This window comes from Syngnathus scovelli, chromosome 8 (genome assembly GCF_024217435.2).
Source record: "Syngnathus scovelli strain Florida chromosome 8, RoL_Ssco_1.2, whole genome shotgun sequence".
NCBI lineage: Eukaryota > Metazoa > Chordata > Actinopteri > Syngnathiformes > Syngnathidae > Syngnathus > Syngnathus scovelli.
Window position 1 is genome coordinate 8670421 of NC_090854.1, and position 21175 is coordinate 8691595.

The 21175-nt window shown below is 42.1% G+C and overlaps 1 protein-coding gene across 7 annotated transcripts in view; it reads left to right on the forward strand.

Annotated features, from left to right (window-relative positions):
* myo3b (myosin IIIB) overlaps nucleotides 1–21175 on the forward strand; it is a 45199-nt gene that overhangs the window by 3549 nt on the left and 20475 nt on the right. For 6 of the 7 annotated variants that reach the window (XM_068651546.1, XM_049727458.2, XM_049727457.2 and 3 more), the window contains 23 exons: nucleotides 37–220; nucleotides 349–369; nucleotides 1014–1148; nucleotides 1249–1353; nucleotides 1492–1591; nucleotides 2034–2110; nucleotides 3055–3200; nucleotides 6311–6376; nucleotides 8408–8563; nucleotides 10105–10189; nucleotides 10255–10371; nucleotides 10750–10854; nucleotides 11069–11152; nucleotides 11232–11434; nucleotides 11574–11672; nucleotides 11738–11852; nucleotides 11927–12053; nucleotides 12186–12396; nucleotides 13020–13167; nucleotides 13791–13944; nucleotides 14032–14120; nucleotides 14197–14326; nucleotides 20744–20823. In XM_068651546.1, the coding sequence (XP_068507647.1) occupies nucleotides 37–220; nucleotides 349–369; nucleotides 1014–1148; nucleotides 1249–1353; nucleotides 1492–1591; nucleotides 2034–2110; nucleotides 3055–3200; nucleotides 6311–6376; nucleotides 8408–8563; nucleotides 10105–10189; nucleotides 10255–10371; nucleotides 10750–10854; nucleotides 11069–11152; nucleotides 11232–11434; nucleotides 11574–11672; nucleotides 11738–11852; nucleotides 11927–12053; nucleotides 12186–12396; nucleotides 13020–13167; nucleotides 13791–13944; nucleotides 14032–14120; nucleotides 14197–14326; nucleotides 20744–20823 (2737 nt within the window). The remainder of the gene's footprint in view (nucleotides 1–36; nucleotides 221–348; nucleotides 370–1013; nucleotides 1149–1248; nucleotides 1354–1491; nucleotides 1592–2033; nucleotides 2111–3054; nucleotides 3201–6310; nucleotides 6377–8407; nucleotides 8564–10104; nucleotides 10190–10254; nucleotides 10372–10749; nucleotides 10855–11068; nucleotides 11153–11231; nucleotides 11435–11573; nucleotides 11673–11737; nucleotides 11853–11926; nucleotides 12054–12185; nucleotides 12397–13019; nucleotides 13168–13790; nucleotides 13945–14031; nucleotides 14121–14196; nucleotides 14327–20743; nucleotides 20824–21175) is intronic. The other variant, XM_049727461.2, reaches the window with a different exon arrangement.

Below are 21175 nucleotides of genomic sequence, written 5' to 3' on the forward strand. Positions count from 1 at the left end.
CTTTCACTGCACCGTTTCATCTTTTTCTGACAACAGGCGGTCATTGTATGGAGTATATCCCTACAAATCCAGCATGATTGGCCTGGAGAACCTTGGAGATCCATCTGATAACTGGGACATTGTGGAGACAATCGGTAAAGGGACGTATGGTAAAGTCTACCGGGTGATCAGCAAGAAGGATGGAAGTCAGGCGGCAGTCAAAGTGTTGGATCCCATCAATGTAAGTTTCACTGTACATGAATCAATATTTTGAACGTTTAGAGAAGGTCAAATGAAATACATGTCAGGTTCATCCTGAAATTATAATTGAGTTTTTGACATAAAACTTTTAAAACGGCCTTTTCACAGCATACAAGGCACACCAACAGAGTAAGTTTGCCTTCACACTGCGTACTTGTGTCCCCAGCTACTATTTTTAATTCATGTCTTGTCTTGTTCTAATTTTGTGGTATCTCCCGCTTTAGCCGTATTCTGCTCATTTGTTTGTGTGATAAGGTCTACTTAGTGTCTCACTTCGACTTGTTCCACTGAGCGGATGACGCAAGCTAGCCACCATGATTCTGCCCTTGATGGCCGTTGGGATGCGGCAGTCTCCTGTCTCATCCCTCTGCCTGACATTATCACACAAGACATCCAGAGAGGAGTTCTTTTGCCCTTCAATAGAAAAGTACCTTCAGGAGTAGTTTAGTTCACCATTTCTGTTTTTGTCCTTGTGTTTCAGTCAGTGATTGATATAGTGATATAGCCTACAAAAATAGCTTGGGGAAAAAAACATTTTAAAAACTGTTGGGGGGGTGGGCAATCTTAAAGAGGAAGTAAACCCAGAAGGTTTATTTTGTTCTTTTTGTTCTGTGCAGCCTAACTAGTGTTCTTAATAATGTTTCATTTGCTTCTCAACTTCTATTCCACAAACGCAATTGTCATTAAACTGCCGTGTTTAGACTCGTGGGGGCGCATACAACATATAACTTTAAAGAATAAAGCAAATTGTTTTTTTCTGTTGTTGCTAAAAGGATGTGGATGAAGAGATCGAGGCGGAATACAACATCCTGAGATCTCTGTCCAACCACCCTAATGTGGTCAAGTTTTATGGCATGTTTTACAAGTCGGAAAATGCGTCGGGTGGTCAGCTCTGGCTGGTTCTAGAGGTAATGTAAAAAAAACACATTGTGGAGGAGTCCATCTTTTTTATGAATGATAATAGACAGGATAGTGGTGATGTGACCAGATTGTGTCTCTCCTCCACAGCTCTGCAATGGCGGTTCCGTCACGGAGCTCATCAAAGGGTTGCTGACGCGAGGCCAGCGTCTACAGGAGCCCGTTATCGCGTACATCTTATACAGCGCCCTTCTGGTAAGCCGCTCATGCTAGCCTGGATCTGCCATTCAACATGCTAACAGACCACAGTCAATGTTATTTCTTCGATTGGCTTAATTTGTTTTGCACAACAATCACGCTTGCATTAATCGTAAATGTTCTCTGTCTTGAAAGGGTCTCCAGCATCTGCACAACAACCGAATTATTCATCGTGACGTCAAGGGCAATAACATCCTTCTGACAACTGAGGGAGGAGTCAAGCTGGTTGACTTTGGTAATGTCTTTCTGCTCATTCTGTGCTAGAAATTAAAACATTTTAATAATTAAAAGCATTTTTGAGCTGGTGTACCCAAATGAAGTGACTTTGTAAATAAATCCCGAATTAAAATATCTCTTCCTTTGTCACCATGACGTCGTTTGATTTCATGGACTGCAGCTTTAACCCGAGGCTATTATTGCTCGTTTAAATTGCATTATTTTGCATATTAAAAGAAAGCTGTTGTGGTAAATGACTCTGGATCCCTCAGGCGTGTTTATATCCTCTGTGTCGTGGAGATGAAGTGGACTCATGCTGATAAAAATCTGTCCTACATTAATTGAAATGATCACAGCCCTTTTGTTGTTACCGCTTGGCAGGCTCCCTCAGCAAATCATATTTATTTTTTAACACAACTATTTGTCTCATCGCTTTGAAATAAACATTCCTCATTTTTCAGGAGTTTCAGCACAGCTGACCAGCGCACGATTGCGAAGGAACACCTCCGTCGGGACTCCATTTTGGATGGCACCTGAGGTCAGTTCCTTTTGCTTCCAAAATGTCCGACATGAATCGTTACAAAGGCGGAGGAGTGAGAGCTTGAGCTATTTCTGTACGCCTCTCCCCCATGTCATTATGTATTCCCCTCCACGGGAGCACCCCATGAGGTCATCCCAAGGTTAATAGCTGGGAGACCGCGGCCCGTCACTTTCTCCATGGCAGAAATGAAGTGCCATGATGGGGGCTGTAAGAAAAGCACCTCAGGGGCCATTAGAATAAACTGAGCTGTGTCAATTATAATTATTGACTGGGAAATTCACTCAACTGCCCAGTAAATGCGCAGTTTGTCATTTCCGATCCCAGTGGGCTTTTCATCATAATAAAAAAGACAGGTTTGATGATTGATTGTTGTGGGTTTTGTTTTGGTTGTTAATCAAGCACCGGTGTGTTGATGGCATTCAATTGATCGCATTTAAAGCAGCTTTGTGTTATCACTATGATGTCTCTTTTAAAGCTCACGTGATAATTTACTAATTCACATGCATGATTGCAGTGCGCAAATTAATATTGTTACATGGCTGCGTAAATCCTTCCTCTGTCAGCTTTTTAAGCAATATGAAAAATGGGTGTCATAATGTTCTGCCAAGAATTTCACATCATTAGATCCTTGATTCATTACTCAATTTAATGCAGAAATACTTTTATGACTTAAGGTACATCTGCAGAATATAAGAGCTCATAATGTGCCGTGCATTGTCGTTGTTTGGATTACATAGAGAAAAAGGTTCAGTCACTACCTCTAGATACCACAAGATGGCAGCAAAGCCCCTCTTTGAAACTCATTCCAGAGTTTCTCTCCACAGTCTTCAAGATTTTGCCAAGACACAATTTAAGTGTTGGACAAGGAATTGCCTCATGAAATGTCTGACTTTAAAATAGACTTTGTGGTGATCTCATGTCGCGTGTACATCTGTTACCAGGTGATAGCTTGTGAGCAGCAGTACGACTACACGTACGACGCCCGCTGTGACGTGTGGTCTCTGGGCATCACCGCCATCGAGCTTGCGGATGGAGATCCCCCGCTGGCTGACATGCACCCAGTCAAAGCTCTCTTCAAGATCCCACGGTGAGCCCACTAGAGGGAGCCCACGAGCTTACTGTAGATACACATTGTTAATCTGTTTTTTTAAATGTACACAATCACATAATCATCCGCGTCTGATTGCAATTTGCATCGGTGATGATCTCCATTCCAGGGTGTGCGCCGCCTCTCACTCTCTTTCTCTCTCAAAGTCAGCCGGTCTAGGCTCCTTTTTTCCGAGTACCTGCCGGAATCAAAATAGATAGTTTGCCCTTTTGTAGGGAAACGGCGACCGTGCAGCGATGCTTGCCGTATGAATCACCGCAAACGTGTTGAACCGTGAAATGATTCTGTTAACATGTCATTTATCTCAAATATATTTTTGCCGCCACTGCGTCACGGCAGACGAAATGGCCAAGAAATCTGATGTAAATGATGACTCGTGTATGAATGACTTTGCAAATACGGAAATGTGTTCCACCTTTGAGTTTGAAGTGCGGCTGCGCGGTGATTTATGAGCGGCTCGGATGAATTCATCTTTGCGACGTTTAATGATTGTAAAAACTTGATCTTTTTTCTTATTGTCTTTTATCGTACAGGTGAAGCTACGTCCTTGACTTGCTAAAGTGTGACTTAACTGACATACTTCCTGTATGGAATATATGTTGTAAAACTCTACTAAGAAAATACATAACAATCAGGTTCTCACTTTGAAAGAATATTGACCGATACTCTCTGATTGCATTATCGATTGAATTATTTTAGTCCCCGCATCCATCTACATCAGTCCGTTCGCTCCCGCCGTTGTGATTACAGTCTCTAATAACATTGTTACGGCTGTGCGATGGGAATTTGTGCCCAGCTGGAAGTGACTTTAACCCCAGCAGGCTATAAAGAGCCTGTGAGCGCCATGAACCGGGAGGGGTCACCTTCGCGCCCGGTCTCGTCTCGCTCGGAGAACATTCGCACGTCCATGCAGCGTGTTTAAATGGTAGCCCGCTACGGTCGCTCTATCTTTCCCCATCTTCCCGCCTCTGTTTGATGAATTGCTATGATGTAATTGACAGATGTGAGCTCATAATATCCATGAGTGAAGGTAATGGAGCATGTCAGAGGGTAAAGTTGTAAAAGTCATCAACTGCAAAATTAATTACAAATACAAATATGGCCTTTGATATTTAAATGTGCGCTAGGTTAATATCTCGAGTCGGTTTTCTCTCCGGTGCGCTGCCTCGCATTGTCCATGCAACATCAAACCGTGCGCGCGTGTGTGTGTGTGTTGGGGGGGGGGGCATAATGCTATGTGATGGTTAGAAACGAAGATGGCCAATGTTGTGTTTGTTGGGTCCAATCATGGAAGAAATTTGTAACATGCATCTATCTAAATTGGATGTCAACGTGAGAGAGGGAGGGAGGGAGGAGATAAATTAAATGATAAGTGAAGTCGTGACAAGATAAAGGGGCACTGCGGAACAGTTTTATTTATTTTTTTGCTCCTTAAGAGCTCATTAAAAATTTCAAAACTCATAGTGTAGTGGAAACCAGTCTTCCATCACCTTTTTCCCAATCGGAATATTTTGCTCATGCTCAAGGACAGAGCAAGCAAATTCAGTTGAAATCTGTCCAAAAATAACTTACACCTAATGACCAACAGGGGGAGACAGAACATGAATTGACGACAAAAACGACAAAGACTCAAATATTTTTGAGCAAGTGGGAGGGGTGAGGGTATTAGGTGGGGCCAGACGTCACAGCCCAGACACACTTAGCACACCTCGACATCAATTGGCTAAATAGGCGATGAATTCTTTGTCAACTTTTTCAACACATTTCCTGTAATATATTCAAATATTTGCATTGTGTAGTGTGACACACTTTATGGTTTCGGACCCAAATTCCTAACCTGATTCAGCTATGGAATCTTATATAGTATATTTAATTAGCACATTTCTACACTAATGCAAAGTACAATTAATCTCCCTCCCGGTGTGTCAATCAAAACTATTAAGTACAAACATTTATTATCTTTACCAAGGCAGAATTTCATCTCATTATAATTCAGGCTCACATATTGTTTTTGATGGCCTGCATTTATTATTATTTTTTCTTTTTTTTAATGAAACGCAGGCAAGCACAAGAGATATATAACACCCTGTGGGATGTGGAGGATTATGAAAACTGCATACTGAGTACCGTGCTAAAATATTTCTTTGGTCTCATTTTTGTCTTTCTGCGAGGCTTAGCGCCAGCCGTCAAGTGGCGTTGACACCTCTCTCTGATTTCGCCTCAATCCACACCAAGGAAAGATTTGACAGCCTAGCCCGTGATTTGAATAAGCCATTCATGTTTACAATATGAGCCTCCACTCTCACCAGTACTCAAAAGGTACAAATAAAAGTGCCTGAATTTCCTGAGCACAATAAGCGCACTTTGAGAGCGTTATCGGCGGTGCGTGCGCGTTTCTCTCTCGACGCACTAACGTCTAAGGGAGTGTGTTACGACATCAAGGCGACATCGCGTCTGCGGCGGGCTCACATTAGAGCATCCACTTTGATCTGCACTTTTGCAAAAGATCGTCTGTCTGAATTCTTCATCGTGCCGAGCTGTTTCGAATGACAGATTTTCCTCCCAAAAAAGGAACACTTGTATGTATGTATGTCTTCCCGTGGGTTGTTTGGGGACAATTTCCTCAAGAGGCTTTCGTAGAAATACAGGAGGTGATGACTATGCTAAAAATGAACATAGTGGCTGGCTTTGTCACCTAAAAAGAATCTGCTGTACTATCCGGGTACCTAAATGATTAGCGGCCCCGCCATTATTCGTCATCTAAACTCCCCCACTGTTCCTGTCATGGAGAGCATGTGAAGACTGCTGGCCTCATTACAAATGGCCTCCGTGAATGTTGCTGACAGAGGCGAGACTCGTTCCCATAACTTGGAGCTCCCGGTCACAGATGCCGACTGCCAAGAACACACTGAGTCACTTATAAAGCTGGACAGACACCAACTCTTCCCCAAAAAAAATCCCTCTGAGCTTGTGCCAGCCATCATTTGTCAGCTGATTGAAAATACTCTGCCTCTGTCATGTCATTGGAAATCCAGTCTGATGAGAGTTGATTTTATTTATTTATTTGATCTTTTCTGATTTACTTTCAGAAATCCATCACCTACCTTGCAAAATCCAGAGCAATGGTGCAGAAGCTTCTGTCATTTCATTGGCCAGTAAGTATCAAGACTTGCCATTAAAATCTGTATTTCCATGACGAATACTAATTACATTTTTTTGTTTTTAATCCCCAATGAATAAACAAAAATGCGCATTTTAATGCGGAGAGATCCGAAATAGATATTTCCCAAAGCAGATTCTATCAACCTTTCACGGCTTTGTGTTCATTGACTTTTCATTTGTGTAAATCTGCCACGGGGGAACAAAGTCATTCACGTGAGTTATCACCTCCATCAGAGACCAATAAATAACTTTTCATTCCCCCCGTTAAAGCTTAGAACATCATTGCTGCCTTGTACCTGCTGCTCCAAATATATAACTTTAATGTCTATTACAGGAGTGTGCCGGCCACAACTGGAATTAGGAAGTCCACTTGAGTGGAGAATTAGTTAATGCTTTGTGAGGGAGTAAATGACAAATAAATACAGTGGGCTGTCTGCTTTAAGAGCTTTGTATGATATTGATTAGGCAGGATTGAAATTCAAGAGTTTTTAATACTTTTCAACCTATGCTGTGTCATTGCTACCATTTCCAAACAATGGATTGTGTGACGTGACCTCAGCATTCATCTCATCAAACAAACAAGCCCAACGCAGTTCAATGCGAGGCGGCTGGACAATGTTATCAGGTTCCGCAGACCGTTTGTGAAGCCTATCTTGAGTGTGTGTAGGTAAACGTGTGTGTGTAGGCTGTTTTCCCGGCATAATAAATCCATCAGCCCTGTCTGCACTTGTGCAGCCAAGGAGCTGACTTCGCGTGACAAAGTGGCTCGCCGTTCACAATCCCGCCAGCGCCGCTCTGCTAATAGCGGCAAACCTCTGCTGCTTAATGTCCTGACACTAATGAATTCATGAAATTAACTTTAAAAGCACAAAAAAAGAGGGGAAAAAAAACGAGATTAGGTGTTTTGAATTAGACGGTTGTTTACTTGCTATCTTGCGTCTGTTTAGTGTTGTTCGAGTCTTTAGCTGCATAGGTAAATGAAGAACATGGATTCGGCCTCTTAACATTAATCAGTAAAAAGAACCCTTTAATATATAAATGCAAAATAGTGTCTAGTCCACTTAAAAGCCCTTATTAATCAGTGAAAAGAACCCTTTAATATTTAAATGCAAAATAGTGTCCTGTCCGCTTAAAATTCCATTTTGAAGAGAAAAGAGCAGGCTAACAGAGATGTCGTGTGGCGGCCATGTTGGCTTTAGCTTAGCATCGCTGGAGGCACGCAGCTCAAAAGGAATAAGTCGTATCTACCAATTCACATCTATGACTGTTGTTTAATGGAACAAGCGCCTGTCATGTATGTGTACATGTTTCTTGAACATGATCTTTTTGGTGAAGTTTAGTGTTTTGTTGTAGCAAGGTGAAAAAAGGAAGCGCGCTAATATAAAAACAACTACATAGCTGCACGCTAGTTAGCTACTCCAGTTAGATATGGCTTTACAAACTTTAAAACTTTTCAGAACATTTAAAGCTTTTCATATCAATTTTCAATCATTTAGTATTGTAGTTTGTATTTTTAGCCAATTAAATTTATTGTACTTTATTCCATGGTTATTTAGCTTACCACAGTAGAAAGCAAAAGAAGATATTTTGGCAATTTTGTATTTGCTTAAGGACCACTCTCCATTTGTAATTTAACATTGAGAGCAATGTGGCCTCAAAACCTTTCAGCTCTTTCTTTACTTTGCTTAATCCCATTTTCATCGCACTTCTCTGAAAATGTAAGGTGCGAGCTATAAAACCCTGCGCAGGCAAACACTGCACATCCCAGATAGGAAGTTATGCTGGGCCCTGGCAGGGCTTGTTTGGACTATGGGGCCATGGTGACAGCGCCCATGTGGCGCTCTCTGACTAGATTAGCCACTCACACTTTTAAGGCGCTCACCCTCTGCTGTTTAAGTCTGTCGAAGCGACAACGCCTCTGTTAGTTTGCTTCAATGTTCAGGTGATTGCTCATCATCGCCGGGTTTTTTCTGCACTGTGACTCCTGTGAGGTAATAATGTCATTTCTTTTGTCCGCTCTCGAGGTGTCTGATTAAGGATTTCGAGGCACGTCCGTCAGTGACTCATCTCCTAGAGCATCCTTTCATCAAACAGGCCCACGGCAAAGATGTGGCCCTTCGACAGCAGCTGGCGGCTCTTATCAAAGAGCAGCAAGAAGTGGGATGTGCGGCCAGAACTAAGTAAGTCTATTTTCTTTCGCTCTCATAGAAGACATTTCAACAAACGCGACAAAGCTGCCGCTCCAGAAAAACTCACCGGTGAACATATTTTACTCCAGTAGGGGGCAGGCTTTCATCTTTTTTTGCATTGAGACGATAAGCAGGACGTCACAGAATGTGATTAAAAAGAAGTTAGGGGAGTGTGACTAATTCAGTGCCAATGATTGTTGCTGACTAACCACACTTTAATAAATACACTCATGCAAGTGGACTTGAGAGCTATAAGCACAAAGAATAAATTCATCTGATTGTGCCATGTAATTGATTTTAGCTGAAATACACATAGGTAATTAATTACCTACTAGTTTATGGTGTGTACAGATTTAAAAGTGATCACGGAAAATGATCATAGCTCATCATGTCTTTTGGCACTACTTAATGAGGTAAATAGTGGGGACACAATGAAACGAGTCTTTAATGACTTTTAAAAAGCTAATGTTCACTTTAAGTCTAATTACTTCTTAACCACTCCAAATTACAACCGCAGTAATGGTAAACACTGTGATAAATTAGTACCACTTACGCATGTATAAGGTGAATTTTTTTTCTTTTTTTTTTTTTTTTTGCATATACATCTTGTGCATTGCATGTCATTGAATTGTACACTCAAGACAGCCGTCTGTCTTTCACTTAAAAAAAAGCCGATATTTGCACTGGTTTCCCCTCTCGAAGGAGTTCACCAAGCCTGTCCTTGACTGAGTGTTTTGATGTGGTGCCAACTCTGTTTACTCCCGAGAGCATTGCAGCCCGCTGCCTGAGCCTGATCCCGAATTCCTGTCCTCAGTGAAAGTGGATAATGGGATTAGCAGTTTGTAGGGCGAGAACTGGGCTCGCCCACTTTAGTCTCTCGTGCCGCAGATCGGGCACACAATGAATCCAGATAAGAAGAATAAAGACATGGCGAAGTTAAAAGTAGCTGCTGTAGGTGCAAAACTGGGATCTTCAAAGGAGCCGAACGGCAGAAGTCGCGTGGACTGATGAGCATTCACTCCATCCGCGGCTTTGTGTCAGCAGTCCATTCAGAATATGAAATACAGGCAGAGGAGGAAGTGACGCATGACCTCAGGCAAATTTTCATAACATGCGGAAAAGATCAAAACAGACATCCACACCAGGTTATAATATCATTTACACATAGACTCTATAATCAGCAGCCATATGTTGTTTTTCATAGAGGATAAAGAATATATGCCTGCATGTGTCAATTATTTAACGCAGCTCTCGTCAGATGGGCCTGGTGTTCCTAATATTGTGCTTGCGATGTCTCACTAGAATGCCTATTTGACACATTTTTGATCTCCCTTGAGCTTTTATACCCACCGGAGCTCTTTTGTGCTGTGAGGAGTCAAGATGGTGGAATGAAGTACAGCTGGAGTGTGTGTTCACTCGCCCTCCCCTGGGAGGACCACAAAGGAGTGACCCATATGTCCCATTCAGCCTGTCGAAAGTGCGCTTAAGAGAAGCTTCCGGCATGATCACGTCCTCGCTTTCATACGTTTCAGGCACGAACGCATCAATACTCGTAAAACGCTCGTCATAGAGAGCAGTGCCGATGACGATCTGGTCAACCTGGAGTTCTTGGATGAGGTGAGATTTAACGCGGTTACCTCAAAGCCCATCGATGTTCCTTAAGGGTAACGTGTTTTCTGCAGGAGATCATTATTGGCCATCTCCGCAAGAGGTATGCCGAGCTGCAGGTGTACACGTACGTGGGCGACATTCTCATTGCGCTCAATCCTTTCCAGAACCTTAGCATCTACTCTCCACAGGTTGGTGACTCAGGTCAAGTTTCCTAAATTTTATTAAGCCAAGGCACAAAACCCCGCAGCACACGACACAGAAGAAAATGTTGCAAAAAGTAATAAACGGGTCATTTAATTATTGATTTAAGATAAAAATTATGTGTATGTATTTATTTATTCATTTTTTATTTAATTTATTTATTTATTCATTACTTTATTACTTGATTTTATTACTATTTATTATTATTATTATTATTATTATGTGTACTCTGTTATAACTAGCATGTTTGTCATGCTCAAACTCGTGTTAAATGGAAGTCAGCACATACCTGCCACTATTTCAAGTGACCAAAAAAAGGTTTTTTTTCTCATCTTGCATATATTTTTTTTACTGTCTCGCTTTAGTTTTCAAAGTTGTACCACGGGGTGAAGCGGGCCGACAACCCACCGCACATCTTTGCAACTGCCGATGCAGCCTACCAAAGCATGGTGACATTCTGCAAAGATCAGGTACAGCACTCCATGAACACTGGTTCTCAAATTGGGTACCCTAAGGGCCCCTGAGCGAGGCTCAGGTTGAACACACTTGCCTTAAGGTAGAAATTGCATTCTCTGACCTCACAAATTGGCATAGGTGGACAAGAATGTGGTTGAAAGTATATTTCCTGATATAAATAGTGTAATTTCTTTTTTTTAATTTATTTATGGGTCTCTTTGTTTTTAGTGCATCATCATCAGTGGAGAAAGTGGTGCTGGTAAAACCGAGAGCGCTCATTTGATTGTTCAACATCTCACCTTTTTAGGAAAGGTATGTTAGCCAATGACCAATTATTGTAAATCTACCTTTAGAAGTGATTGGGAAAAAAAAGATGTTTTGTTGTCTTTAGGCAAACAATCGGACATTGCGTGAGAAGATCCTGCAGGTGAACCCTCTCGTGGAGGCTTTCGGCAACGCCTGCACGGCAATCAATGACAACTCCAGCCGCTTCGGAAAGTACCTGGAGATGAAATTCACGCCCACCGGAGCCGTCATCGGTGCCAAAATATCGGAATACCTGCTGGAGAAGTCCAGGGTCATCAAACAGGCCATGTCAGTGTCACCATGCACATTTTCACTGTTTTTACTAAAAGTATTGATTTAAACAAAAGTAGTGCTCTGGCTCTTGAACACAATCATTTCACGACTCCTTTTTTTTTTTTTTAACCTGTCACTTGTGTTTGTCTCTCAGGGAGGAGAAGAACTTCCACATCTTTTATTACATCTACGCTGGCCTTTACCACCAAGATAAGCTGAAGACTTACAGGTTGCCAGACGGGACACCTCCCAGGTTGGTGCCGCCCTACCGCATGCCGCCAAGCTCCACTTCACTCGCTAATATGAACAATTGCGCAGGTATATTGACAACCAACACCGTAAAGTCATGCAGGACATTATCTCCAGCAAACTGTACAAGGAGCAGTTTGAAGTCATCCAGGAATGCTTCCGGAACATCGGCTTTACCGAAGAGGTCTTTCGGTCTTTCAACATTAAATTCGCAGATGTTGGTTGTTTCACCTCCTATTTTTGCTTTCTCTATTTTAGGAAGTCAACTCTGTTTACAGGATTCTCTCGGCCATATTGAACACCGGCAACATAGAATTTGCCGCCATCACATCCCAACACCAAACCGATAAGAGCGAGGTGCCTAACTCGGAAGCTTTGGAGAACGGTGAGACGTGACGGTTGCTCATTTTTCCTCATTTTTAATCGACACAGGCAGTCACAAAGACACTGAAAATAAAAAGGATTAAAAAGTCCCACAAGGCACGTATCAAAGCCTTCCTCTTTTTTGCCTCTCCAGCTGCCTCCCTGCTCAACATCGGCTCCGAGGAGCTCCAGGAGGCTCTGACTTCCCAGTGTGTGGTCACCAGGGGCGAGACCATCATTCGCACCAACACGGTGGACAAAGCGGCCGACGTGCGAGACGCCATGTCCAAAGCGCTGTACGGCCGCCTGTTCAGCTGGATCGTCAACCGCATCAACACCTTGCTGCAACCCGATATGAGCAATTGGTGAGCCAAGCGTGTGGGTGATGAACATCCGTGCGGATGTTCTCGCAAAGCGCCGGTGACCTTTGTAGAAGTCATCAGCACAAAAACGCAGAGGAGAATATAAATGCGAGAGAAAAAAAAAAAGTTTTAATAAATTTTTGATACCGATTGCGTGCTGTGAAAATAATCTTCAGATGATTAAAAAGACTTCAGAGAGACTACAAAGAGGCTGTTCATTGATCCAAAAGAGTTCCTTCATAAATATGTGCGTCATACGTCAAAAACTAGATTCTACTCGTCTCTTTTTGGTATGCCTCATTGCCACTAATAACCCGATAGCGATGGCAGGAAGTGACCTCGCTGGAGGACACATTATGAAATCACGACTCAAAGTTTCAAATTGACACAAGGTTAAGTCAATACGCAGAGAAGCAGAGCCATTGATGATGCGCTAATTTGATTTTTTCTTCCCCCCCCCCCCCCACTCTGGTGTTTATGACTTCCCAACAGCGGGCAAAACAGTATTTGGGTTGAACTTGGATTGTCATGAAAGTTTTATCAACATAAATGGCTGCTGGGATTTGCAGGCTGTGTTCTAATAAGTTTGTTTGTCCCGCTTGTTTTTTGTTGTTGTTGCTTTGAAGCGCCGCGGAGAGCGGCATGAATGTGGGAATCCTGGACATCTTTGGCTTCGAAAACTTCAAGAAGAACTCCTTTGAGCAATTGTGTATCAACATTGCCAATGAGCAGATCCAGTTTTACTTCAACCAGCATATTTTTGATCTGGAGCAGGTGAGATGGACATCAGGCACAGTTTATATGTGACTTGAAAGAAATATAAATAAATATAAATAGATATAAATAAATAAATGTGACTATAAATAAATGTAAATATAATATGACACGAGACGGGATGAATTGTCTGTCCATACTGCACAATAAAAAACAAATCTAAACTATCATTACATAATAATTTGACTGCTCAGTGTTTCTCATCTATAAATACTTGACTGATGTAGGCCTCCAGCTCAGCGCACGCGGGATTTTCATTTGCGGTGCTTGTCTCCAGTATTGTTGAGTTTATTCATGATTTATACATGAGCGTGGTTTAGTTCCATTGGTTCCACTTTATTAGTCCAAATATATATTTAAAGCAACTTTTTGATGTGAAATTAAATAGATGCAATCGTATGAAAGGACTCTGGCTTATTTGCAAATTGAAGTAAATTATGAATAAGTAAGTGGCACTATTTGTTAGTTCTGAGTCGTGTTATGCGTTCGGGAAAAAGAGCGTATTATGCCGTCGCTCCAGCAAACTGCGGCTGTGTGTTTTCTTCCATTAGAACCTTGCACAAATAATATTTGTTTAATTGGGTCATTTGGAGAACTCATTAACCAGATTACCCGGCTGTTAGATGGAGTACCAGAGTGAGGGAATAGATGCCAGCCTGGTGGAGTACGAAGACAACAGGCCCATCTTGGACATGTTTCTGCAGAAGCCCATGGGTCTGCTGTCCTTGCTGGACGAGGAGAGCCGCTTCCCGCAGGCCACTGACCACACCTTAGTGGGTGAGGATGCAGCAAAAACACCCAAAGAATGAGAAATTAAAATCACAGCTCAGTGTAACAGATTTGTCCGTCCTGTCATGTTTACAGACAAGTTTGAGGACAATCTGCGTTGCAAGTACTTTTGGATACCCAAACGTGTTGAGCTTTCATTTGGGATTCTACATTTTGCTGGAAAGGTATTTTTGTGACCCTTCAGTAATTGTCCTGTGATTTAAGTGTAATTGGATGATTATCTTCCATCAAATATTACAGGTGATGTATAGTGTGAACGGATTCCTGGAGAAAAACCGAGACACTCTCCCCGCGGACATTGTTGTGGTTCTGAGAACATCGGAGAACAAACTTCTGCAGCAGCTCTTCTCCAGCCCCTTAACGAAAATAGGTATGATCCTTGTTTTAATGCCGAATACAGACATGGAAATCTTGCAAAGCACGATAATACAGTGGTGCCTTAAGATACGAGCGATCCAAGATATGTCTTTTTTTCTTTTTTTTTTTTAATCCAACCCCTATTCTTTATCCAAAATGATTTGATGGTTCATCTGCTCTTAATCAAGAGTTTTAGGTTTAATAAAAATGTATCACATATTTTTCCGAGTATTGAGTAAAATTAATATAAAATCTGAAATCTCTCAATTATATGCAAATCATAAAATAGCTGAGTCCAAATTTTTAATTCTTTACATTCTGTTTATGATATTACTCCGCTATACAGTACAATATTATAGAGTGCAAGTTTTCTTTAGAAAAATCCCACCAAAGTATTTTGGGTTGGGGTGCTAGAACAGATTAATGGCATTTCCATTCATTTCAATGGAAAAAGATCATTTGACATGCAAGTTACGAGAATGGCCACAAAACGATTTCAACTCTTATCTCAAGGCACCACTGTATCAGCAAAGTTTTGTCTGAGACAAAGAATCGCCGCACAATAGCAATGGAAATTGTGCTGTCGTCTGCATGTGCAGGTAAGTGGGTTTCTTAAAGACGCGCAACTCCGGTCCGCCCTTTTTATTTTGAGCCGCTGTGCGCCGTCCTCAGATAAAGCTTCACTCGCCATTATCTCCGGAGAGGCTCAGCTCGCGGCGCGGCGCTCTGTTTTTATTTTCACTAAGCTGTCCCTCTTGGATTGCCACCGCTCGATGCCGGGATATTTTCACGATAAGGGTTTCCCAATACCCGAGGGATGAAGAAAGCGTATTTAGCCAACACAAAAGCAACTCTTCCCACCTCTTTTTTTCTGTTGGTTTTAATAACGGTAGTAATGTGCTCGTCATTAGGCCGAGCCGGTGCCTGGTGGTCACCCAAATGCTCGTGTTGTATTATCGGGTTCGCTCTCCCACCTTTTTTATTTCAGCTAAGCCACAATATGTGATTTAGTTTTCTTTTTAAGGAACCTGTAAATGCCCATTTTGACTCCTGGTGGCATTTAAAGGAAAGCTTTAACTCACAAAAGACACCTTACCAGTCTGGTAGAAATTTCCACTATGTGTGTAAACTTGAAGTGCAGGTTGTGCACAAGGGAGCCTTCAGCCCAGATGCTTTTTTTTTTGGGCCCTTAACAGCTTCACAGAAGAACAGCCCATAAATGCACAAAGGAAGTGAATGCAGACTCAAATGTGCTGTAATGTTTATTGCTGACGTTGTGTCAATTAGGTCTAAAAGCCTGTTTATTTCATTTGGTGCCACTTTGCTTTTGGCTTGCCCTTTCTTTCTCAAGGAGCTGATCTTTCAGGAAAATTAAAAGCGGCCATTCTTATCTGAAAAACAAAAAAATATTTTCACAGCCAATCTTGTATTAATAATCTGTAATTTTGAAAAAAAAAAACACATTTCAGTCAGTCTGTAGGTTTTATTTTTTATTGTGTTAAGACACAAGAAGAGGACCTTGAAAAAAAAATCCCTTTAAATCACAATATTGAAAATATAAAATCACCACCAGATTATTTTTTTAAGTGTTCACCCTTATAGCAAACCATTGCATTTGAAAAAAAACATGAAAGACTTGACTATTTTATCAGTCCTGAAAAAAGATCGTCTGCCATTTCGAGAGATATACCAAGAGAATGAAGTCTATTCTTCAGGGTATATTTTCCCTGGGTAGGGGAGGGGTGGATTAATTTACATTTTACTCCTTATTATACATTCACTGTTATCTGTGAAATTAACATTATCGGAGAGGGGGGGCGATCCAATGAAATCTGTTTTTCAAACCAGGGAGGGCTGCCTCCTCAGTATCGCCACTAGTGGGCACGCATCCTGCAATTTTACATCATAAGAAACGAAACAAACTTGCAGATGTATGCGGTACACATACCAAACTGGAACCATTAATTCCCCTCATTGTATTTTACATTAAAACACAATCTGTAAGTGATTGTCATTTTCAAACCTGCTCATTTCGCATGCCAGACTCATGGTGATGCTGCGACTAATGACGCAGCAGGAGAGCACTGTGTGTGTGTGTGTGTGTGGGTGGGGGGGGGGGGGTGGGGGGGGTTATCATGGCCCTGCAAAGTAAAACCTTCCCGGCACACAATGTGTTTCCTTCAAGTTCACACATGTGGTGCTGTTTTGTCAGAGGAAATGGGAAATCTTTGTACGGACAAATTCCTGAGCGCTCAAGCCTCTACCAGATCAGGCGGATCACAGAGTTGGAATTGGCCGGAGATTGGTCAGACCTGCCAGGGGTTCAGGAACCTGTGGTCACAGCCTCATAAATGTGTCCCCCCCCCCCCCCCCCACCCGATCTGACCCACAGAGCAATAAGCTGCTTTCCCCCTCGTGGTGGATAAAACCTGGTTTCAACCAGGGTGGGCGTTAGCCATAAATGTTCGTTAGCAATATTGTTTCATATTCATTAACAAACTTCATCTTGCAATTTCCAACGTATACTTAGAAGAGAACTCCGGGGTTATAAGTTCAAATCGTCAAGTGCGATTCCATGTACAAAAGTGACAGTTCTCCCATGCCCTGCTTCTCATCTTGTCTCTGTCCGTGTTCGGAGAGCTCCTTTGTGAGCAAACGACAGGCTTCATGCAGCCATATGACACATTTGACTCTTTGTTCTCCCTCAGTAAAACTTTTCTTCATTTTTCTATTCCGCTTGGCAGAAGGAGGAAGAGTAACTCTCCCCAAGTAGGACTTTTGTTTAATTTCTTCTCCAATTTAAGTTGTATTGCTGAAGAGGGGGATTGTGACGGCACCGGCTTTTCTAAGTCGCATGATGCTGCGACATCCTTTGATCAAGGCAACACCGTGTTGTCATTTAAAGCCAATTACTCCACGCATTTTATGATTGATCTGCTCTGACAGTGGTGGGTGCCATTTAAAATCCCCCCCCCCCCCCCCCCCATCCCCCCCCAAGCAAACTCCAGGCGGACGGGGAGGGTGTCGGCGTCGTGGGTGATGGTGGGGGCGGTTTACGGCCGCTTTAATCTCATTTGCTTGGCTGCTGAGTTGAGTTTCCAGATCACATGTTCAAAAAGAGAGCGGGAGATGGCTGACTTGCTCACTCAGTGAAGCCTCACCGCTGCGATTGTCGCCCGCGTCGACAGCCCCGTCGCCGGCTTGTGAAGTACAAGGCGCGCACTGAGTCCAACAAAATCGTGCAGTGGGGATTGCTTTTTAATCCCACTCTCATTGACTATTCTTGTCAATAGAAGCTCAATACAAGTGCCAGCTTGAGCTTTCTTTTGCACCCTTTGGGTGTCTTGCCAGGTTTCATTTTTAAAGTGAATGCGGAGATGCCAACGATGGCATTTTTGGAAATCTGTAAAACCAGACATCATCATACGTAATCATATTATATGTAAGGCTCAAAATATTTATTTTTTGCCTTGCAAAGCACTTTTGAGATTCAATGACTTCATTTGGAGCAACTTTCTAACATTGTGGTTCGCGCAATTAGCTTTGCTAGGTTTGGGTTAGCTTAGCATTTAGCATGGCTTCTTTGTCTTGTCATCGCTTTGTGAGTATGACGCCAGGCAGTCGATCATGGAGTTAAGTGTTAGTCACTCAAGTAGCTAGCCAAAGCAGTTGCTAGCTAGCTGCTACGTTACATTATAAAACCCAGTTCAGGATTTAAAGATCCATGCCGGACGACATACATCCATGGCTTTAGTGGCCCGCCTTGACCTTTACTTTGCTTCACCCGCTTTCTTCTCAGCTTTTTAATCACCCCACACTTTTTTATCTACATAGATACTCGGAGGAAGCCCTTTCGCGACTGTCAAAGGACAATTCGTCCCCCTTTCAGGCATCGTCTGTGTTTGAATTCTAATAATCCACCTCATTAGAAAAGTTCCCGTCTGGATCTAAATGAGGAGGTCTTCATTCAAGCCGGACATCACAGGTGCTCCCTCGGTTTCATGTCTCGGGAGGCAGACGTCTTTGAGGATGCCGACTATTAACCCGCGCTCTAATCATCTCGTCAGGAGGGGATAGCGAAGCCGCTAGCGAGAATGAATTAATGCGACCCGCCGAGGAATACGGCGAGAAAGCGAGCGAGTGTCCATTTGTCAAGGCTTAGGTACCACTGTTGGAGTTAGCCAAGCCCCCCTTCATCTCGCCTTGATGGTGTCACGCAAGTGAGAGGCGTGAAAGCGCAGTGACACTTGGCGAGCCCGTTCTACCCGCAACCGCTAATTCATCATGACAAATGTGCTCAGATGATCCGGCCCAGCAGCGCTAATGGGGAGAGGGGAGAGCGTGCTTCATTTGCACAAGACCCACTCCAATTAATCCAAGCAGCTTTACTCTGGGCTAATTGGAGCGGGGCCCTCCCTGCCCCGTGCGTTGCCAATATATCCGACACAGTTAACCCGCTCGTCTTTTCTTTTTTTTTCTTTTTTTATTGCACGTGTCTCTGATTATTTAATCCGATCTGAGCACACGACTAATTTCACCACTATTTACACTGCAAGGTTGAACTGTTCCGAGACACTGGATGACCTCTCATTCATAGCCCGACCAAAATTGCCAGGTTAAAAGTACTAACTTGGGGAAATAACTAACCCAGTACTGAGTCAATGCTACACTCTAAAAATAATTGGGGTCATAAACTAACCCAACTATGGGTCATTATGACCACATTTTTGGGGGGCTGTTTATTTGAATATTCAAATGAAGAGTCCAATTATTTGGGTCAAAACAACTGCCAAAAATTGGTTGTTTTGTAGTTTCTTAAGTTCATCTAACAAATGACCCAAGTGGAATTCAATTACTTTTTGATCCATGATTGGGTTGATGGCCTTTTTTCCCCAGAAATTGTGACCACATTCTGATTGACATTAGCATTTGTGCTATATTGGAGCGTTTGATTTGCTTTCTTCTCCCAAATACTTTATTTGAACCTATTTTCAAGAGCACCATCAACACCATAAATCTAAAATGACATCAGGAGCTCAAAAGGCATGAATTGATAAAGATGAATAAATACTCAGTTAGCTGATAATAAAGTCGCAGCGGCACTGTTTGCTATCTTAAAAGACCGTTTGATTCCCTTTTGAAGTGCCTTTGCTTACCTTGTACAGCCTTGTTTGGGTGTGATTGTGTGCTGTGTGTTTGATATTCAAACAACCTGCTCTCAAGGGTTCCATTTGAATATAATTGTAATATGTGTGTTTGATTGACATTTGTCACCCGAACACAATCTCGGATTGGGGAGCACCCAGTGACAACCTACACTTGAGATGCATCGCAAATACAAAGAAGCTCACCGGGTTGGCGCTTGGGCAATTGTTGCCCTGTCACTTAGGTTTTATGTTCCAAAACTTACAAAGGTTTTGCTCATCAGCATATGCGGATGCTTGTGGAATGTTTTTTTTTTTTTGTATCCTCCCAAGGTGTGTGTGGCACATCTGTGCAGCTATTGTTTATTCATGGAGTAAAGCCTTTGAAATGCGTTAAGATACTTCCCACTCATTATAAAAATCCTGCCACCCATGGATTAGGACTTTGATGCCACAATCCTGCTTCAAAGGCTGCTTTCACTGCTATTAATCACAGTTTAGCCTGTGAAGATATAGCCAGGGAAAACATTTGGACATCTTGTGCAGAAACTTTGAAAGGTTGAGACTGTCGTGCATATGCTGTGTTCAGAAGATCCTCTCTGGTGTGCACGCAGCTGCGTTCCTAACTGCAGTCTGCTTCTTTGGAATTGTCTTTTTACAACACGCCCGGGGGATGTGAGTACTCATCCTCGAATGGACACTCACAGGCCACAATATTAGGGACAGGTGACGGGGGCAAATGTTTGAAACCCCCCCCCCCCATCCAAGTTCATTAAATACTGTGGTGCTTTCAGATATGTTCTGTGATCAAAACACTCATCTTAAATCATTAAGAAATATCAAAATGATTTGTTTTAAACATTATTTAATAAGAATATTTTTGCAAATAGTCTATGGCAAAGAAAGAATATCTGATAAAATATATATTTAAAGTAATATTTTTATTATTTATTTATTTATTTAGTTTAAAGAATATCTGATAAAAAAGAAAAAAATATTAAAAATAATATTTTTTAATTTTTTATATTTACTAAAAATATTGTTTGCTTATAATATTTTGATTTTATTTACTCTGTGGCTATTGAAAACAATTCTTAACACAGTGGAAACATTCATCACTGTGAAATTAAATCAAGCCTATTATGAATTTTTAACCATGATGCTTTTCAGTTTAGTCAAGCTCATTCGTTTATGAACGACCTCAGGAGATATATTTCTCGACGATATTCTTAAATTGAATAAGTGTTATAAACAAACCAAAAGATATGAGATTTTCTTTTTGACAGGCAATCTGGCCACGGCCCGAGCCCGAGTGAACGCCGCCTCTCGATCTCTACCGCCGCAGCTCAGCTCAGGACGTACCAAGGTGAGACTCGTGTCGCATATGAGAGCGTTCCGCTTTTTACGAGTTGCTCACAGGCATTGCAGCCATACGCAGCACAATAAAAAAAAAAAAAACGGTGCTGTGAAGCGTAGCCACATTAATAGACTACCCTGTTATGTTTGTTCTCTTGCTTGTGGTGAGGCAGCAATGCCATCTGGCAGTTAGTGCGAGTAGCCTAAAAGGACTTTTGCAACTTTTCTGATGTTTATGACCGCTTAAGGAAACGTTGGTTTCCCCAAATTAGAGAGTCGACATGCCTCAATCGGTGCTCCTAAGCATACTTTTAACAGTTATGATCTCATAAAACTAATGTACTTTTTTTTAGTTATGTTTC